Source organism: Lynx canadensis, chromosome A1 (genome assembly GCF_007474595.2).
Source record: "Lynx canadensis isolate LIC74 chromosome A1, mLynCan4.pri.v2, whole genome shotgun sequence".
NCBI classification, from domain to species: Eukaryota; Metazoa; Chordata; class Mammalia; order Carnivora; family Felidae; genus Lynx; species Lynx canadensis.
In genome coordinates, this window is record NC_044303.2 from 28,583,133 (window position 1) to 28,603,368 (window position 20,236).

At 39.1% G+C, this 20,236-nt stretch overlaps 1 protein-coding gene across 2 annotated transcripts in view; it reads left to right on the plus strand.

Annotated features, from left to right (window-relative positions):
- LOC115511098 (von Willebrand factor A domain-containing protein 8) overlaps positions 1 to 20,236 on the plus strand; it is a 289,504-nt gene that overhangs the window by 46,841 nt on the left and 222,427 nt on the right. For both annotated transcript variants that reach the window (XM_030311601.1, XM_030311610.1), the window contains exons 6-9: positions 597 to 757; positions 2,978 to 3,091; positions 11,570 to 11,738; positions 13,795 to 13,872. In XM_030311601.1, the coding sequence (XP_030167461.1) occupies positions 597 to 757; positions 2,978 to 3,091; positions 11,570 to 11,738; positions 13,795 to 13,872 (522 nt within the window). The remainder of the gene's footprint in view (positions 1 to 596; positions 758 to 2,977; positions 3,092 to 11,569; positions 11,739 to 13,794; positions 13,873 to 20,236) is intronic.

The following is a 20,236-nucleotide window of genomic DNA, read 5'->3' on the forward strand; positions in this document are numbered from 1 at the left end:
AAAGACTTGCTTGTGAGTGCCATGCTATTGTTTGTCAATTCCTGTACCTCATCTGACGACTGTCCTCCTCGGCTTCCTCCATTTTCAGACCTCTTTAAATACACTGAGTCATTGTGATGGGTTCCTAGCATGGTTTTTCAGGAGACTTTAACTATAAGACAATGCACATTATTGATAAGCATCGCCTCCCATTGAGTTTGTATGGCCTCTACTTCTTAAAAAGGAATCCACACATTTTGATCCCTGCAAAAATAAAGCTGATTGAATTGAATTTCATTACAGTCAAGTGGAAATGAATGCCATCTAAATGAACCAAATGAACATTTCAAGGGAGGGGGAAAATGCTTAATAAGGAGAGGGGGAAGAGCCCTCACTCTTACTATGTTATGTGGATGAGTAACAGGACCAACCTCAAATAACCAGGGGAAGCTTTTGGATATCTCGCTCTTTACTGAATTGGAGAAGACGACTTCCCAGTTAGAGTGTGGAATGTTATGTTCAGAGAGGTACTTAATTCTAAAGCTAAGTAAGCCACCAACCTTAGTTTCAAAACTAATTCTGCGTTTTCTTTGGTGGGTGGTGGCACTTGGTTCCAGGATATGACAGCACGTGATCTGCTACAGCAGAGATACACTCTTCCCAATGGAGACACTGCTTGGCGGTCCTCACCCCTTGTGAATGCCGCTCTGGAAGGAAAGCTTGTCCTCTTGGATGGCATTCACCGCGTCAACGCCGGCACACTCGCTGTATTGCAAAGGTTTGCGTGAGTCACACACATGCAGAAAAACACACCGTGGAAACAGTGGGTGGGGACTCTATCAATCTTTTTAAACTGGGTTATGTAGAGACTGAGAAACTTAATTCTGTAACCAACCAGAACAGAAGATGTTTCTGTCGTTGTAAACAGTAGCGAAACTTCAAATAATGAACATTTTGGGAAAAACCACTGTCAGAGCAGCAGTCTCTGTATAAGAGTGGGAAAAAAAAGCTGTCAGGTAATAATTTTGAAAGACTTCGTATATGCTGGTTGATACATGCAATAAGTTACACAGCTGAAGTTTCTACGATTTGTCAGTTGCTGCTTCACTGTTTATAACCTCCTTATGAATCATAGATCTAAATTATTCGTTGGTCATGTTGGAATTTTTTTTGAGAGAGAAAGGGTAGTTCCTTATATAAAATATGTAATAGGTGTTTGATGATATTTTATATAGACTAGAAAACTCACTTTGTGGTTATAAACTTGAACATTTATGTAACTATTGTTTCCTTATTTCCCTTTAGGTGGGGAAAACATTTCTAATTAACTTCTTAGAGTGTAATGTTAAGAGAAAAACTTCATGTGTAACTTTCATGGGAAATATGTCTATCCCGTTATTTAAGAAGATGAATGATACCAACTTTTTGTTTATTCTGTCTTGATTCTGTCATTTGTAGATTTTTTTAAACTATGGCATAAGACATTTCCCCAACTAAATATTCAAAATTTTTTGTCACATCCTGAGTATAATTAAAAATTCCAAAAATAGGGGTGCCTGGGTGGCTCATTTGGTTGCGTGTCTGACTCTTGATTTCGGCTCAGGTCATCATCTCCTGGATCACGAATTCAAGCCCCACATCAGGCTCTGCGCTGACACCACAGATTCTCTCTCCCCGCTCTCTCCCCACTTGCACTCTCACTCTCTCTCAAAATAAATAAATTTTACAAAACTTTCCAAAAACATTGTTAGTTCTAATTAGGTTTGAGAGCATTTGAAAATAATAATCACAACCTTTCAGTGATTTGCCATAAATATTCCGTAGATTTACAGTATTTTTTTTTTCTTCTGAACGGATAAATACAGACACAAACAAAATAATAGCCCTCTCCTTTTATTGGTTATCCCTTGCCCTTAGGCCAAGCACTTAAGAGGAGTGGCTATGAGTGCTTACTCTGTACTGGGCATTGTGCCAGCCCAGTGCTTCTCAGGTTCTCAGCCGTAAGCACCTTCCAGGGATGGGGCTTTAAAACTACTGAGGCCTGAGCTCTGCCTCCTCAAATTCATACATAATTGATCCAGGGTGAGGCCCGGAAATGGGCATTTTCAAATCCTTCCTGGGGGATTCTAATGTGCTGCCAAGATTGACAACAACTGTCATAGCATCTGCCTTACATTAGGTGTTTACTTTTCACAGCGATACTAGGAGGTTGGTATTATCGCCCTAATTTTATAAAAGAGAAAAATTTAGAGAGATGGAATAGCAGTTCTCCCCCTCCCCAGGCAGCTTATAAGGTGCCGAGCTAGATTTGAACACAGATCTGACTGAGTCTGCTGTCCATGCTCCTGACCCCTGCGTTATGCAGTCTCCCCTCTCCTTGGTGTTCACCGAGTGGAGGTCCTTGTGGGGCAAGTGTAATGCAGGCTTCAGGAGACTTCAGTGGTTGGTGCTTTTCACCCTCTGCAACATCTGGAAGGGAGTGCTCTTGGTGCTATGGATGGTCAGGTCACCATCGTAGTTTGTAGATAAAGCAGCACCAGTTATTTCATTATAAAGATCTTTGATATTTTAAAATCCTATAGTTCCAAAGATAGAAATTTTTTGGAAATACTAGCCCTTAAAGACTTACATTAGACTCAGAGCATGTACCACTTGCCTTGGTCATTAATATGCACCTCCTGATGGTCCTGAGTCACTCATTCGGCTGTTTCCTTGCACCTCCTTCCTCCTTCCCCTTTCCAGCTTCTCCTCGTCCTTCTCCTCCCCACTGTCCACATCTCGTAACCATGACGACCGCTCTCCAGCACAGAAACCAATAGTTTTGCCAAGTACAGCAGTACTAGCCAACTTGAAGTTTCAAAAGGCGCCGCTAACAAAATTATTAGACTCCATTGCCCATAAGAATAGACGTGATTAAAATGTTAGCCGATTCTACCTCCTGTAACTTGAGCATTCAAAACAGATGAATTTGTTCCCTGACTTTCGCCTCTCCCATTAGGTTGATCCACGACCGGGAGCTAAGCCTGTACGATGGCTCCAGGCTGCTGAGAGAAGACAGGTATATGCGCTTAAAGGAGGAGCTACAACTGTCTGACGAGCAGCTGCGGAAGAGGTAATGTTGAGTGCACTGCCCTCGTTCTTGTGGTCAAGTGTGCCTTCTTTTTATTATCCTTCTAAACCGAGGGCCAAGCCAGGCTAACTTCGAAGAATTTAATAGTTTGTTGTCCTGGGCATGCTCATAATCTGGCATTTCTTAAAACTTGGGTTTATGACCCAAGGTATGTTCTGCCCTCTCAGCCGAACTTTCACCTAAGTGTTTGAACACTTCATAAGATCCTTAGTGCTCAGAAGGTAACCCCTATTCATTGTCCTGGTGACTCAGTTTTTGTCCGGTACTTTGTTTCCCTTCAGCAAGACAAAAACAAAACAAAAGCAACACCAAAAACTCTCGTAATTTACTGGGTCCTCCCTCCCAGGAAGTGATGGGTTATTACTGAGGTAAGCCACCTGATACAGGTGTGCCCTTTGTGGCTTATTTGTATATTCCCTCCTAGAAATGTCACAACCAAATGCTATGTGTGAGGCTTGCTCGGATCCTGAATCAGGAAATAAAATGGAAACAGCTATAAAAGATACTTCGGGACAATTGGGAAAGTTAAATTTGAAATATATACTATATCATATTGAATTAATATGAATTTTCTTAGATATCATAATGGTATTCTGGCTATGAAGGAGAATATTCCTGTTCTTAGGAGATGCACACTGAGATATTGAAGGGATAATGTAAAAAAATGTCAGTGACTTACTTCCCGACGTTTCAGGGGGAAAAAGACACAAACGTGTGTGTACATGTACACAACACACACACACAGAGGAAGAACAAGTGGGAGTAAGAACACAAAGTGGTAAAATCTTAATAAGTGGTGAAACCTAGGTAAAGGATGTATGGGTGTTCATATTCTATTCTTTCAAATTTTCTGTGTGTTTGAAAAATTTCAAAATATTTCCTCCAACTACACACCACTTTCCTTTAGAGGAGGTTTGGCAAATATAAGTTTTCTGTCTCATTCCATTTCCATGGATATTTTGACATAATTAGAGATTGCTACCTTGGCAAATATGTAGTGACTTAATTGAATCTTATTTAATTAAAGCTTCCCCTCCCCACAAAGGGCTTGCTGACATATTGAAAACGTTAAAATTTTACAAATGATAATTAAGCGTGTTTCTTATTGTGTTTATGTTTTAAGGAGAATTTTGTTCAAAAATTTTCTTGGAAGTTTTTATAGAGAGGAAATATTAAATTCCTTACTGCTTCTGTGTATGTTATTAAAAAATGCACTTGATTATACACAGCTATTTATGCTTCTAGGATAGACATCCTTGAACTCCTCTAGCCCAGTGAATAGTTTAGTTGAGTGTCTAGGGAGGTAAGTTTTAAACATTCCTCTCATTTCATACCTTTTGTATTTTGTATTTTCAGGGAGCTGGATCAAAACAGTGGGGCAGTAGCTCTCTGCAAGCCTGCTTGTCATGCTCCCTTAGGACTTCAGGAACATTTGTATTTGTAGTCAAATGTCCAGGAAATGACAGCCCTGTTTTCCTGAGAAGGACCCAAGTTCTCCCTGATGGTCACAAGCGGTTTTACAAATGAAAACCATTTCAGGAACAGAGTGGCCCTGTACATCATGTTGAGGTTGTGGCTCAGACTGGTCAGTAGGACTTCCTTCTCAAAGTGTCCTATCTTCATCACTATTGATTTTCATCACTCCCACGAATACAAACCAGACTCAGTTCTATCTCAAGAGGTTTCTGCGAGTAGGTGGAAACAAGTCATAAGAGTATTGCTTGGTTTCTGTCATTTACTTTTTATTTTTGTTTGAATTTTGTGTCATTGTTAACCATGCATGAAATGTGAGCCAGATAGTTTTTCAAGGCATCTGACGAAAAATACCAGTCCCCTCTCATCGGTCCTCAGACACTTTCCCATTTCCCACACCCCAGAGACTACTACTTCTACTCTGAGCTGTTTCTTCAAGGTACTTACCTCCATATCACTAAATAATATACTTTTTTTTTTTTGTAGTACAGTTGACACACAATGTTACATTAGTTTCAGGTATCCAACATAGTGATTCCACAAGTTTCCATATTATGCTGTGTTCACCACAAGCGTGGGTAGATACTATCTGTCCCCATATATCACTATTGCAATATCATAATGTGCTTTCATTGATACTTCTTTATCTTACAGTATTTAGAACTTCACTCAATGTCTGCATTATTATCACGGTATAAGGACTGTATACAGTCGAGTCATTTAGTAAAATACAGTTGTTTTTCCTGTCTTGCATACATTTTGTTTTTCCTAGAGTTAGCGATTGTATACATATGAAGAGAGGCAGATATGTAGGTAAATAATTACAATGCAGCTTTTTTTTTTTTAAGTTTATTTTTGAGAGAGAGAGACAGAGCAAGCAGGGGAGAGGCAGAGAGAGAGGGAGAGAGAGAATCCCAGGGAGGCTCTGCACTGTCAGCATGGTGCCTAATGTGGGGCTCGAACTCACAAACTGTGAGATCATGCCCTGAGCTAAAACCAAGAGTCAGATGCTTAACCAACTGAGCCCCCAGGTGCCCATTACAATGCAGCTTTTAAATGTTAGAACAGAGATCTCTACAATAATGCTATGGGAACACAGAGGAGGAAGTGACCCTGTTTTCCATGTATTTATCACTTTTTCGTTCCAGGTATTTCCCCTCTTGTCTAAATCTCCTCTCGGCGTGTGCAGGCACGTCAGGCTTTTATCAGGTTTCCATCTTTTCTTTCGTAGTGCATCCTGACTAGCCCTAATCTGGACTTGCTGTCCTTCATACTTACAGCACAAATGTCATGCTAGATCTCTGTCCACTCCCACTTGCCCATTTCCTCCGGTTTCTCCTTCTGCAACTTTCATCTGTTAGGTGTTGAACCTCTTGGGCTGAACTTTTAATTTTCTGTCTTATGTTCGGCCAGTTTGTCAGGACTTCGTTGACTTTTCAGGGGCAAAATGTCTAGGAGTTGATACTTCTCTGTCTGAAATATTTCTACGAGTTGAAATCCTAATTCCTTTCCTTATCAGTATTCCTCCTTTTTTGTTTTGTTTTGTTTTGTTTTTTGTTTTTTTGTTTGTTTTTTGGCCTGAGAAACATGCTATTTATTTTCTTATGAACATAAACAGCTTTTCTCTATTTCATTGTTAAAGAGTCATGTTACAGAATCTTCTTCACTCTGACGGATGTGGATTGTTAGTAAATTTCTTTATCTTTTCCTGGCTAAACTTGATTTAATTTTGTGGACCATTTTTGTCTTACTGAGAATAAATATGTTCTCTTTTAGGGTCATAATAGGTTATAATAGGATGGGTTATAGTATGTTAATGCCATTGACAGTATTTCTTTCAAGCCTGTGTTTATTAGGTAGGAAGAGGACAGTTTGACCAAAAAGAATACAGCATAGTATAAAGTGGGAAATTTGTACTCAGTGAGGAAATTGATTTATTTCATGAGTTGTTCCTATAAGTCATATGACCCATTATCTAGTGTGAGTTGATCCTATATGCTATGCATATCTAACATGTTACTCTTGGCGTTAGTATTTGAACTCTACACGAGAAACTCAGCGTCTGAATCATCTATCCCTTTATTTCTCTACCTAAGCACGGACTTGAAGTTCAGTGAAATCATTATTATATCTGATAGCCTTTAAACAAACTCAGCTATGAATGCTTTGTTTCCTTGGGGGATTTTGAGATAGAGGAAAAGTCAATGTAGAATGAAGGGAAGGCAGATTTAAGAGCGTCTTTGCCTCTGGACCCAGTTTGATAAATTTGGATACCTGTCTCTTTTCAGATAGGACCAATTTTCATATTTGTGTTTAGCAAGACTTCTTTAGTTACAGGTAACAAAAAAACCTTAAATTTTTGCAAATCATGTGTTCAAAGAAGAGGCAAGGATGTAGTTGGACCTCAGGAAATAACTGCAACCCAGGACTTGAATGTTGCCAGGACATTGTTGCTCTGTACTTCATCTCTGTCTCTAACGTCACAGCACCTGGCACATAGTAAACCACTTAGCAAATGTTTTTGGGCAAGTGAGTAAATCTTAACCTAGTATCAATTCTAGGAAACTCAAGGTAAAGGTAACTCCATTAATCCAGTTTTAGACAACCTTCTGAGCTAGCAAATGTTTCTGATACCACACTGCCTAGTAATTAACAGCTACTAGCAATGGGTTACTGTGCCTGTCAACTTCATAGTGTGAAACCCAGTTTCGAAAGAATTGTACTTGACTCCTTTGCTGACCTCTGTTGTATTCTAATTCTAATTCTTCATGAAGATCATATGTCTTGATCTGAATGCTCTGCAGGCATTGTCCGCAAGTAACTACATAGCTAATGTGCTCTTAAATATGGTGTAAGAAATGTTAGCAACTTTCCTTCCCTTGCTGCAAGGCACCAAGAATACAGTGGACGTGGTGGTTAGAAATAGCATGATGGCCACGCACATCAGACACCATGCCTGCATTTCTCACAGGAAGCAAGGACCAAAATAGAATTGCTTCCTTTGATGAGAAAAACTTCTTTGGGGAAAGGGAGAGTACAAATACTATAAGCTGCTAAATATGTCCCTTCCTGCCATCGGTCAGAGCCTAGATGAGGGGGCTGAGAGTTTCTGTGCATTACTAATAGTTTGTTTTGCCAAGAAAGGGCTTATGGTTATCTCAGGGAAGCAGTAAAGATTAGTGGCCTAGTCTCAGTTATAATTATATGTAGTCTGGTGTTTTGCATTTTTATTGAATATTTTATTAGTATTAATTATGAGTGAACATCGAAAATGGTTTACAGTCTCCAGTTTTTCTAGATCGGTATTGAACCATAACTGGACGTTGGGCGTAATCCTTGATAGATTAGCTTCTCTAGACCCTTTTATTTTTACTCCTGTGTTAGAAGATAGGTAGGATCTCAGCATTCTCTCCACCTCCCCAGAAACCTCAGCATCTTTTTAGTAGCAATGTAGGCCATGTAAATTTTAAAATTCAAGATAGACCCAGGATTTTCTGCCCACGTCTTTGTGTTTGATTCTCAGCAGATCCTGATTTTGAAAAATTACCGTTTTTTTTTTTTTTATGGTCAAGGAAAAGTTCTAAACTCTGTGTCTATAAAGAATCTAATTATTATTGTATGTTGTGGTTTTGTCTTTTTGATACAGAGGATGCACTTTCTCTAACATATTCATTCATTTAGATGAGCTGCTCTGCTTTTGGGTAGAAAATCATTATTCTCAGTCCTTATCAATTACCTCCATTGTCCTTGCCATCAGAGGTCTTCAAAAAGTTTCTTGCTGTGATGGTTCTTAACAACAGTAATATATTTATTTAGTTATTTAGCATCTGCTGTCATCCAAGTACCACCCTAGACCTCGTGTGCCATAAAGATGAGCAAGAAATGTGCCCATGCAGTTTGCTACGTTGCATCGGGAAAAAAAGGTGAAATATGGGCTGTAGATAGAACTACATAGCCTGTAGGTTCAGCACTAGTCTTATAGTACAGAAAGCCAGTTACAAGATCCTCTTCTGGTTTATGATTAATGTCTTTATAAAAACCTTCTATGTCATTCTTTCAAATTCCTCAATATACACATTTGACAAAAATGTACTGTATAATTTCCTTCCAAAGATTAGACTTTACTGAAGTCTTTCTTCTTTTATTAAATGAGTAGCTTTTTTGATGTATAATGACATTAATAAACTGTGAATATTTATAGTGTACAGTTTGATAATTTTTATATTTATATATACTTATGAAACTATCATCACAGTCAGGATAATGAATACATCTGTGACCACCACCCTAGAGTATCCTCAGATCTCTTGGTAATCCCTCTCTCTTGACCCTTGTCACCCTCCTCTGCTACCCTCAGACTCTGCTTCAAGTTTCTTGATTTCTCTTGTATTTTCTAGAACTTTATATAAATGGGATCACACAGTATATACTCTTTTTGATCTAACTTCTTTTACTCAGCATACTTATTTTGAGATATTTCATGTTGTTATGTATATCAATACTTCATTCCTTCTTATCGCTAAGAAGCAGTGGAAAGTGCTTTTCTCTCTAAAACTTATGTGCCCAAACATATTGACCCCAATACTTCTATTCCTGAAATCTTTTTAAAAGAGCACTTTGCTTTTCTCATCTTTAATTCTTATGAAATAGTTATTTATCTCAGTCAAGCCATATCTTTAGTTTCATTTGTTATTTGTTGTTTTTAAATTGTAGTAAAATGAACATTAATCTTAGTTTTAACTTTTGATAGTGCTTGTTTCCTAATTCTCAACTATTTACCACATATTCAGCCTTTGTATTACACACCAGTGTCTTAAAGCACCTGAAAGTACATGGCAGATCCTTAGGAGTACTCTACTCAGCGGCTTTCAGAGGTGGAGATCCTATCATCATCAGGAAATGACTTTCCATATAACCTATTTATATGTAAGGAAGCCTTTGGGGTGACCTAGCAACAAAACGGTCCTTATCCTGTTATTCAGTAGTTTGCTGGCTGTTTTCATAGTCAGTATACACTTCTCTGCCTGATACATCAACAGTCTCAGAAACTGCCGCTCTTGAAATTGGGCCAGCTCACTTGGGTGTACCCAGCTAGAGTCAATACCAAAAAGCAAGCCACAGACAATGTATGTTCCAAGCAATGATCATCACCTATTTAAAGTCAACCCCCCTAGCTTGCTCTCATGTTGCTTGTTCTCATGTTAATTGCTCTTCTGGTACTAAACCCACAGCTCAGCTGTGGTCCCTGCTTCCTGATCTTTTGGTTGAAGGATATAAATTAGACTTCCTCTTTTGGCTTACTTGTTGGATTTTGGCTTTGTTTATTCCCTGATTTAGTATCCCTCATTATCTTGAGTAAGAAACTACATCTGCAGATTTAATTTTGTGCAGTGAAAGCACAAAAAAGCAGCTCTGTCTCTCCCACCTTCTTTTGTCCCAGCTAGGAAAGAGGAGGAGCAGGGATGAATCCAACATCTGTTGTTGGGCCACGAAGCAGGAGTTTTCTGGATTGTAGCAAACCACTTGGCAGGAGTGGAAAATGGAATAACCTTCCCTTTTAGCTTTTAGATGACAGGATTCTCTGTGTCCAGGTTCTCTTGTGTGACTGTCTAATTGCTGGCGGTCCTCAGTGATCATGCTATCCTCAGGCCTTCCGGGCACTGTTCATGCTGCTGTTCTTTCCTGTTTTCCCAGAACAACTCCTTTGGACAGATCATTCCCATGCCCTGCTTGAATATCTGTAAATAAGGATTTTTTTTTTCCCACCTGGAGAAATGAAATGATATCTGGTAGCTTTCATGAATTCCTCTAGACCTTTCTCATATGACCATTTCCAAAAACTGCTTTTCCCTGGTTTACAAATCATGGAGTGGCCTCTAAATGTACAGATCACATGGTCAGAGAGTCCGTGGACCTACCTGTTTTATTGGGAGGACATGGTCTTATCTGAAATCTTCAGAGTACTTATCTGATTCTCTCCACACATTTCCTACCTCCTGATATTCTAGCCGCCTAAGCACTTAACTATTGGTTTCTATTATAACAGTTAATGGCAATGAGTATTCCATTTCTGGAGAAATGCCAGTTATGTACCTATATTTTTGTTTTTGTGAAGATCTTGGCAGGTGTTTGAGTTTCAGATCTTCTTTCACATAACAAGGATGATACTACCCTCTAAAGTTGTATTTCCACTGGGGTTTAGAGTATAGTTCATAAGAACTGACAGTATCACCCCATGATTAGATCATGATAAGAGGTGTCTAGTCCCTTCTCCAAAACATACTAAGTCATTTCATAAACCAAGGCGAGTCTTATCTTCTTCCTCTGTGTGTCCTAGAATATTTATATCGTCAGATTCCCTAGCAGAGATTTATAAAAGAGATCACTTTAAAAAAATCACAATATTTCCTAAAAAATGACAAAAGAGTGAATGATCTAAAAGTTGAATTTTCTCTACTTTTTGAAGACTATTCTTATTGTCAATTGCAAATTTTAAATTTAATCCAGCCCCTGTGCTGCTTAAATTTTCTGTGTTGTAAAAAGCCTTCTCATCCTGGATCATACTTCTTGGTCTTTCTACGATTTACATAGAGTGGGCTCCTTGCAAGACAGGAGATTTTGAGGGGATTTTGAATAAAGAAAAGGAAGCTGTGTAATGAATGTGAATTGGAGGGGATTTTGTTCTGAGGGACTTTGGAGAAATTTTGCTGGACATGTAACAGCATATCCCAAACGGTGGTTTGTGCAAGGCATGGAGACCATCAGTGGAAATAATCCAACATATTTTAACAGTAGGTGATTCTTTTTTGTGTTAATAATAGGTTCTTAGGATGTCCTGATTTTTTTCAAAGCTTGTTCTTTGGATAATAGCTTTGACTATATTAACAGCAACATGATGGGGTTATCACTGCCTAGGCTTTAGCTCCCATGACCTAATTTCTAATATGAATGATTATGTTTGTTTGTTTTATTTTCCCCCCCCCTTAGATCCATTTTTCCTGTCCACCCCTCCTTCAGAATCATCGCCTTGGCAGAACCCCCTGTCTTTGGAAGCACCACACAGCAATGGCTGGGACCAGAATTCTTAACCATGTTCTTTTTCCATTATATGAAACCACTTGCCAAAAGTGAAGAAGTTCAAGTGATTAAGGAAATGGTAAGAGTGAGGCTAGCTCTAGCCTGTGGCCTTCAACTGTTCCTTTTTTAAGGCACTCTGACACCTGCTGGAGTAGAGTTGGACATTCCTGGCTTTTTCTTCGCATTTACTCCCACATTTCCTGATATAACGGTCCTCATACTTCAGCATTTTTTCAGAAACATATGGAGGGTCTGATAAAATACAGATTGTTGAGTGTCTAGGTCTGGGGTGGTACATGAGAACTTGGCATTTCTTAGGTGATGCCGATGCTGCTGATCTGGGGAACACACTTTGAGAACCATGGATGTAAGCTAGCTCTCCACTTTCCTCATATGGAGGCAGATTTGGATTCCTTTTCCTCTTCTAATCAGCCAAAGATGATCATTTTAAGTTCCTATACAGGGAGGCCAAATATATCTTAGTTCCTTAGATTTTAGAATATATAAAGTAATGCTGTTCCCCTTGATACTGTAATATATCCTGTACTTACCTGACCAGTTACCTAGTGGCTTGCAGTATACATAATGCATTATTTCAATGTCTGCCTGAACCAAGTATTGTGCTTAACACTTGTGGAACTCCAGAACTTCACTGTTCAGTGTAGCTTTAGCCACATTACAGAAATTTTAAAAGTTCAGTTTCTCAGTCATGTTTCAAGTGGTCAATAACTATACGGGGCTTCTGGTTATCATGTCAGACAGCATAGGTAAAGAACATTTCCATCATCATAGAAAGTCTTCCTGGGCAGTGTTGTTCTAGATCACGAATAATTACCTTTTTACATGAATGCACCCATCCCCTCTGAAAGACCAGAATGAGCTGATTAATTTTAGGTCTTGTGAGCATGATGGTGAATAAGGGCATAGGCTTTCAAGTCAAATAGCTTGCTTTTAAAGTTTTTTTTTTCTTTTTTAATGTTTATTTTTGACAGAGAGAGACAGAGTGCAAATGGGGGAGGGGCAGAGAAGAGGGAGACATGTAATCCAGAATCTGAAGCGGGCTCCAGGCTCTGAGCTGTCAGCACAGAGCCTGATGTGGGGCTCGAACTCACAAACTGTGAGATCATGACCTAAGCCGAAGTCAGATGCTTAACCGACTGAGCGACTTAACCCAGGTGCCCCCAAACAGCTTGCTTTTAAATGCCAAATCTGCTATTTATTAGCTCCCAGATCTTGGGTAAATTACTCAACCAAAGTTGGGGATATATCACAGGATTGATTAAAAGAATAAATGAAATAAAGTACATACTGAAAAGAACTTAGAATTTTCAAGTTCCAGTCACTTAAAAATCATCAAAGGAATCCTGAGCAGTTTACTTCTGAAATGGTTGCATCATACCAGTCATTGTTCTAACATCTCTGTGATATTTTTATTTATTTTGAGAGAGAGAGAGAGAAAATGAGAGAATCTGCAGTGTTAGTGCAGAGACTGATGTGGTGATCTCACAGTATATGACCTGAGCTGAAATCAAGAGTCGGATGCTAAATTGTTACAGTTCAGGCAACAAGTGTGTGTTATTTGGGCCATTGTTCTTCACAGTTCATTGATAAACTGATTATACCCCTTAGGTGTGTGGTTTAAAAGCCCTTGAAAAAATGAACAGCTTGAGCATCCAGTCTTTGTACAAGGATACCTTATGTCACTTTGTAGATACAAGATGATGATTAAATGAGGGAGTTTGGTTTCAGTAAGAAAAAATTGCTGAAATTAGAATTTAAAAAATCATGCTGAAGCTAACAAACAGGGAAATATTATGGAAAGTTTTTTTATGGGCACATTTTATGCCAGTTTTTAATTGAGCAACTCCTTTCATCTTTTATCCTCGTGATGGAAGTGTAAATAAAGGGCAGCTTCGCCTCAGTTACCTGATGGTTAAAGAGAAAGTAGAGGTGTAAGTGTTTTCTGAGAAAATGAATAAGCAAATTTAGCTAGGAGTTAAACATGTTACCTATCATCAGAGACTTTCTAAAAATGTAATTCTAATATTGTTTGCTAACTAGCCATAATTTCTGGTTGATTGATCAGATATCCCAACTTATTCTTTCTTTCTTTTCTCAATTCTCTCATAAAATAGGTCCCAAATATACCTCAGGAAGCTTTGGACAGATTGTTATCATTTGCACACAAACTCAGAGAGACACAGGATCCCACGGTAAGTCTGGGCTTTTTCCCATAGGATTTTTCGTTGTTGACATGCTGCTGCTTTATGTTCTCAGAGTGTAATGCTTAAAAATCTATTTTTCAAGCTGGTATTTTTATCTCTTATGCTGTGCTTTGCCCTGTGCATATATTTCACTCTCTTGGTGGTTTGAACATTTGCTCCAGCCACTCGTGGCTGGTATCGTACAAAAACCAGTAGCTCTAGAGGAGTGCTTGATGTTCTTAGGGGTTTCACTTCTGCTACCCTGGTCTCCTGTGCTGAGTGGTCTCACCTAGTCCTTTGGCTTCAAGTACGACCTCTTATGTTAACACCAACATATTTCTCTTCAGCTTCTAGCTTTTCTTTTCTCATTGATTCTCTGTTTCTAACTGTATTTCCGTCTTGGGATGGTATAGGGGCAGAAAACTTCCCCTTTCCTTCCTTCCTTCCTTCCTTCCTTCCTTCCTTCCTTCCTTCCTTCCTTCCTTCCTTCCAGGTTCTTTGGTCAGCCTAATGATTAAATGGACATGAGACAGATTAACAGGAGAAAACCCAATTTGATGTCATATGTACGGGAGCCCTATAAAAATATTAGACTTAAAGAAATGACCAAAGCAGGCAGCTTTTATACCTTTCGGACAAACAATAAATTTGTCAAGAATTGACAAGGCAAAAAGTTTGAGCTTGGGATGGTAAATTAGTGACAAAGTAACAAAGTTTGTTTATATTGCCATCTTAGCCCTTTGTTCCCTATTTCTGGCATTAAGGATGGGCTCTACCCTCCTGGGACAGAGAGGGTGCCTTTCAGGTGGGAGATTTATTTCCTGCTTTTGGGGGACAGAGGAGGGTCAGAGTGTCCTTCTCATACTGACTGTTTCTTAAGTAACTTTAATTCAAAATAATAAACATGTCAAAATGGCATACTTTGGGGTGGCATATTATGTTCCCCCACCCTTTTTAAAATTTCTTGCCTAACGTTTATTTCAGCATTCACAGTTGAAAACATTTTTGCACTGTTACAAAAACTCCCCCCTGTCAAAAGTCCAATACACTCGGTATAATTCATGCTCTATCTGGGGTGAAATGAAAAGGTTATTTGTTTTTAATCTGAAGTCTTCAAGCAATAGTTAATATTTTAAGTAGACCAAAGCAAGTTGTATATTTTCCCACAGAGGAATAAAAGGACTAATGAAAATGTTATTGGCTTTGGGCTGGAATTTTAATACCTAAGCCTGGTTATATTATGCCAATCAGAATCACGATTGGTGACTATACATGCATTTGAATAGCAAAAAATAGAGAACTAATTCTTTAATAAATGCAGCTTGGTAAGCAAAACCTTTTAAAACACAGGGCACAGGGGGCACCTGGGTAGGTCAGCTGGTTAGGCATCCCACTCTTGATCTCAGCTCAGGTCTTGATCTCAGGGTCATGAGTTCAAGCCCCACACTGGACATGAAGCCTACTTAAAAAATACACAGGGCACATGGGGAATAAAAATAAGGGACTTGATGCTTGAAACATTGGAAACCACTGTGTATGTTGGAAGGATCAAGGACTGTCACTAACTCTATGAATCTCGGTGTTCTCATCTGTAAAATGGGAAGTGCCATCTACTTCATAAGGATGTTGTAATGATTAAACATGAAAATGTATGTGAAGAATCCTTTTCTTGGTAGCTGCTTAATAAATGTTCATTTCTTTCACTGCTCAATGGGATACTCTGGGATTGCTGTAAATTCAACCTATCTTATACAACTGAACTGTCTTTCCCCTTTAAATCTATTCCTACTTCCTTTTTTAATCCCCCGACTTTGTTAATAATCTGTCTCCTTGCTTTCCCACTATCTCCACTTACCCTGAAAGAAAATCTCATCAATTTAGCATCATGATGTCTCATCCATTCTCTTACCTATTATCAGAATTGTCCTGGTATTTGGTTTCATAATCTTTCTCCTGGAATATCGTTATTTCCTTTTGACTGCCCTCATCACCAACAATTCATTCCTAATATGACCCTGTGTTACTTTCCTGTGCCTGTTTAACAAATTACCATAAATGGTTTGTAACACTGGAAATTTATTTTCTCAGTGTTCCGGATGCCAAAAGTTTGGAATGCATATTACTGAGTTGAAATCAAGGTATTAGCAACACTCCCTCAGGGGCTCAAGGGGAGAATCTGTCCCTTGCCTCTTCCAGTTCTGCTGGTGACCAGCATTCCTTGACTTGTGGCCTCGTTATCTTAACCTCTGCCTCCGTCTTCACATCACCTTCTCTTTTGTGTGTCTGTGTCAGATTTTTCTCAGCCTCCCTTTTATGAGGATACGGGTGATTGCATTTAGGGGCCACCCAAATAATCCAGGATAATCTCTTCATCTCAAAGTCTTTAATGTGGTCTACAAAGTCAGCGTTGCCATATAAAGTAAAATTCACAGGTTCCAGGGATTAGGATGTGGGTATCTTGGGGTATAGGGGGTGGGAGCATTTTCTAGCTGTCACAGGCCCCCTATTAATAACTCCTGGGACCTCATCTGCAACTCTGCTTCCTTATTTGTTCTTTTCAGCTATACCATTCTCTTTCTTGTTCCTTAAACCCACTAGTGTCTGCCTCAGGGCCCTTGCCACTCAGCATTTCCTCTGGCTAGATTGTTCTTCCCCAGATAACTGTAGCTTTGCCCCCTCCCCCTTTTGGATTTGCTCAGATGTCACCTCTTCAGAGAGGCCAACCTGAAGCACTCTATTTAGAATCACGCTTTCCGCCCTTTTCATTCCCAGCTCTCTTTGGGCTTTCAAGTTCCTCCTGAGGCTTAACCCTTTGACATAATATATGTTTCACTCACTTTTTTAAATTGTCTGTTTTCCCTGACTCAAATTTATGTTCCAGGATGACAGGGATTTTTGTTGTGGTCCCCGCTGTATCCCCAGCATCTGGAATTTGCCTACTGTGTAGTAGATGCTCAACAAATATCTATTAAATAAATGAATGAGTGACTCTTCCTTGTTATCTCTGGAGTGGCCTTTCCTGAACTGTTAAGGGCTGAATTCTCCGCTTACAGACTGAAGGACAACCCGCTAAAACATGCATGCCTGCCAAGTTCCATTTGGCTGTGTGCTGCCCTCCTCAGCCTCGCTCTCTAGAGCCTCTCTTGAAGCACCCTCAGGCCTCCCGCACTCCTCTTCTTACTGGTTCCTGAGCCCAGCACATAACCAGATGCCTCCACATCAGGTGATGCCCGAAATGTGCTTTCTCCCTGTCTGCTCTCCCGCAGGTCCTTGTTCCGTCAGGTCTCTCTCAGCCCCTCAGGCAGAAGTAACTTCAGTCTGCAGTCTGTTTTCATGACACTTGACGTAGGATTCTCTTACAGACCTGTGGTGGCTCTATCTCTGTTTATTTTTATCTCCCCAACGACTGTTTGAACTCCTTGTTCATTCTTTTAGTTAAAAATTTTTTTATTACATTTATTTATTTTTGAGAGATAGAGCAAAGCGAGAGTGGGGGTGGGGGGACAGGCAGAGAGAGAGGGAGACACAGAATCTGAAGCAGGCTCCAGGCTCTGAGCTGTCAGCACAGAGCCCGACGCGGGGCTCGCACCCACAAACTGTGAGATCATGACCTGAGCCGAGGTTGGACACTTTACCGACTGAGCCACCCAGGTGCCCCAGTGTTCATTCTTTTATTCCCGTTTCCCAGCCTGGTGCCTGGCACATAAGAGACACTTAATAAATGTTTGATGAATGAATGAATAAAATGACTAATCAACTAATTACTAATTTATTAACACATTGTCCCTTCAGTTTTCTCTCCCAGAGAATGTTACATTTTCATAAAAGAAATAATTCTTTAAGAGGAAAAAGAGAGAATTTATTTGAAAAAATTTCTGATCAGAACCTTCATATTTTTAAGCTGAATTACTGGTACTAATCATGCTAATACAAAAAACCCTTGAAGTGTGCTCTTAAACTCCATAACCATGGTAACTAAGAGAATGTGCTCATATCCTCACATTCTTTTTTGCAAGATGAAACTCACTTAGAAATGTAATGTTATAAACGTTAAACATGTTAGGAATTTTGTAATTAAAGTGCATTCTCAATTTCTAATTGATAATGTGAGAGAAGAAATAACCAGACCCTTTATTCAACACTTAAATGGCTCAACATAAAGCTTTGTTCTGATTTTTTTGACACTGGATGTTATCATAAAGCATTTCGGTATTATCAACTGAGAAAGCTTGTGTTTTTCAAATTCATTAGAAAGTCCTTACCGATCACTGGAATGAAATGTGAAGCCTGAATTCAATGTCATTCTTGGATGAGATTAGAATATTGTATACTAGGAAGTTACTGTACTGTTTATTGGGACTCTTGTCATGAGAATGCTCGGGTTGGAGTCATTAGTCATACATTTTCCATGATGAAAATAGGAATTTTTGTGGACCCAGGTGTTAAGAATGGGAATTGCTGAATCATATTAGGCTTCTGATACTTTAAATCATACTGGCTGAAATAACCTTATCCTCCCTTCTTCCTTCTTTCTCATATCCATCAGGTGCCAAGTTCTCTGAAATAGTTGTTGATTCCTTCTCTCTACTCCTTTTTGCCAGTGACCTTACTGTAGTACCTCATCATTTTATAGACAGATCATTGAAGGAGCTTTCTGTTTCCTGTCTCAGTTCCCCCCGTCCTTCACTTACTTTGCATGCTCCTGCCAGATTAATCTTTCTAAAATCATATTACCACTTTGTGCACAAAAGAAGTCCTATTGCCTTTCGGGGTAAAGCCAAACTCCTCCAGGGGTCAGTCCCAGGTCTTTGTTACTTAGGAGCAAGTTCTCCAGCAAGACCCTGTGATAGAGCTGGGCTGGTTTCCTCACAGTCTGCACGATTTCTGTTTCTTTTGCTTTCATGCCTTTGTTCATAGCCTTTCTCCTGCCCACTTGAACAATTTAATTTTAAGCCCCTATAGCAGTTGTCAAGTGCTTCACTTGCTTTGGCATTAAATTATATGCTATTTTGAATTGCAATTCCTACTTTCTTATATTTAAATATTGCCTCCATGTCTAGAATGCAAATTTGTTGAAAACAAGGATGAACCAAATGTTTGCTTACAAATGAGTTCTTTGAGACATCGAATGTGTTTTTTAATAGAAAAAAGGGTACATTGTAAATGGTGATCTTGCTCCCAACCTAGTCCCCAGAGGACTCTTTAACCCATGTTGTAGCTGAAATACAACTCTAGTATTAGCATAACAGCATCTTATGGAGCCGTGAAATACCCAAGGGAGAGGAATCACTTCCTTTTGTTCTTCCTTGGAACATGCAGAAATCACCTCAAGTGAAATGTTGAAACAAGCAAATAAACTGTGTCTCTGGTATTGTGGCATCCTACCACCATCCATCCTGAACCCTCTGTTCACTTCTTGGAGTCCTCTTCTGTGTTCCCTTAGGGGCTCACATGTGCCCTCATTTCACCCTGGCCTGTTCTTTAAAAGTTCTTCTCTCTTCTGGTTTTCAGTGAAAACTGCTGTTTCCTAATGCTGCTGATCTAAATCCAATAATAATCTGATACATTAAATTCACACTAAAGTGTAGGTCACATCACCTTCCTGTTAGATTTTCTTCATTTTGAAGAGGCTGACTTTTAATAATAATTGGTGACATTTGTTGAGCATCCATGTGACTGACCTCTGCTAAGAGAACAATTTTCTCTTTTGTCCTTTTTCTTTCTTTTTTGTTCTTTCAAGTTTTTATTTTAATTCCAGTTAGTTAACATACAGTGTAATATTAGTTTCAGGTGTAGAATTTAGTGATTCATCACTTACATATAACATCCAGTGCCCATCAAAACCAGTGCCCTCTGTAATACTTACCTATTACTCATTTTTAACCCATCCTCCTGCCCATCTCCCAGCAACCCTCAGTTTGTTCTCTATAGTTAAAAATCTGTTTTATGATTTGCCTGTCTTTTTCCCCCATGTTCATCTGTTTTGTTTCTTAAATTCCACAAATGAGTAAAATCCTATGGTATTTGTCTTTCTCTGACTGACTTATTTTGCTTAACATTATACTTTCTAACTCCATCCACAGCATTGCAAATGGCAAGATTTCATTCTTTTTTATGGCTGAGTAATATTCCATTGAATATAAACACCACCTCTTCTTTATCTATTCATCAGTCAGTCGACATTTGCATTCTCTCCATACTTTGGCTAATGTTCATAATGCTGCTACAGACATTGGGGTTCATGTATCCCTTCAAATCAGTATTTTTTTTTATCCTTTGCATAGATATCTGGTAGTTCAATTGCTGGATCATAGAGTAGTTCTATTTTTAACTTTTTGAGGAACCTCCATACTGTTTTCCAGAGTGGCTGCAC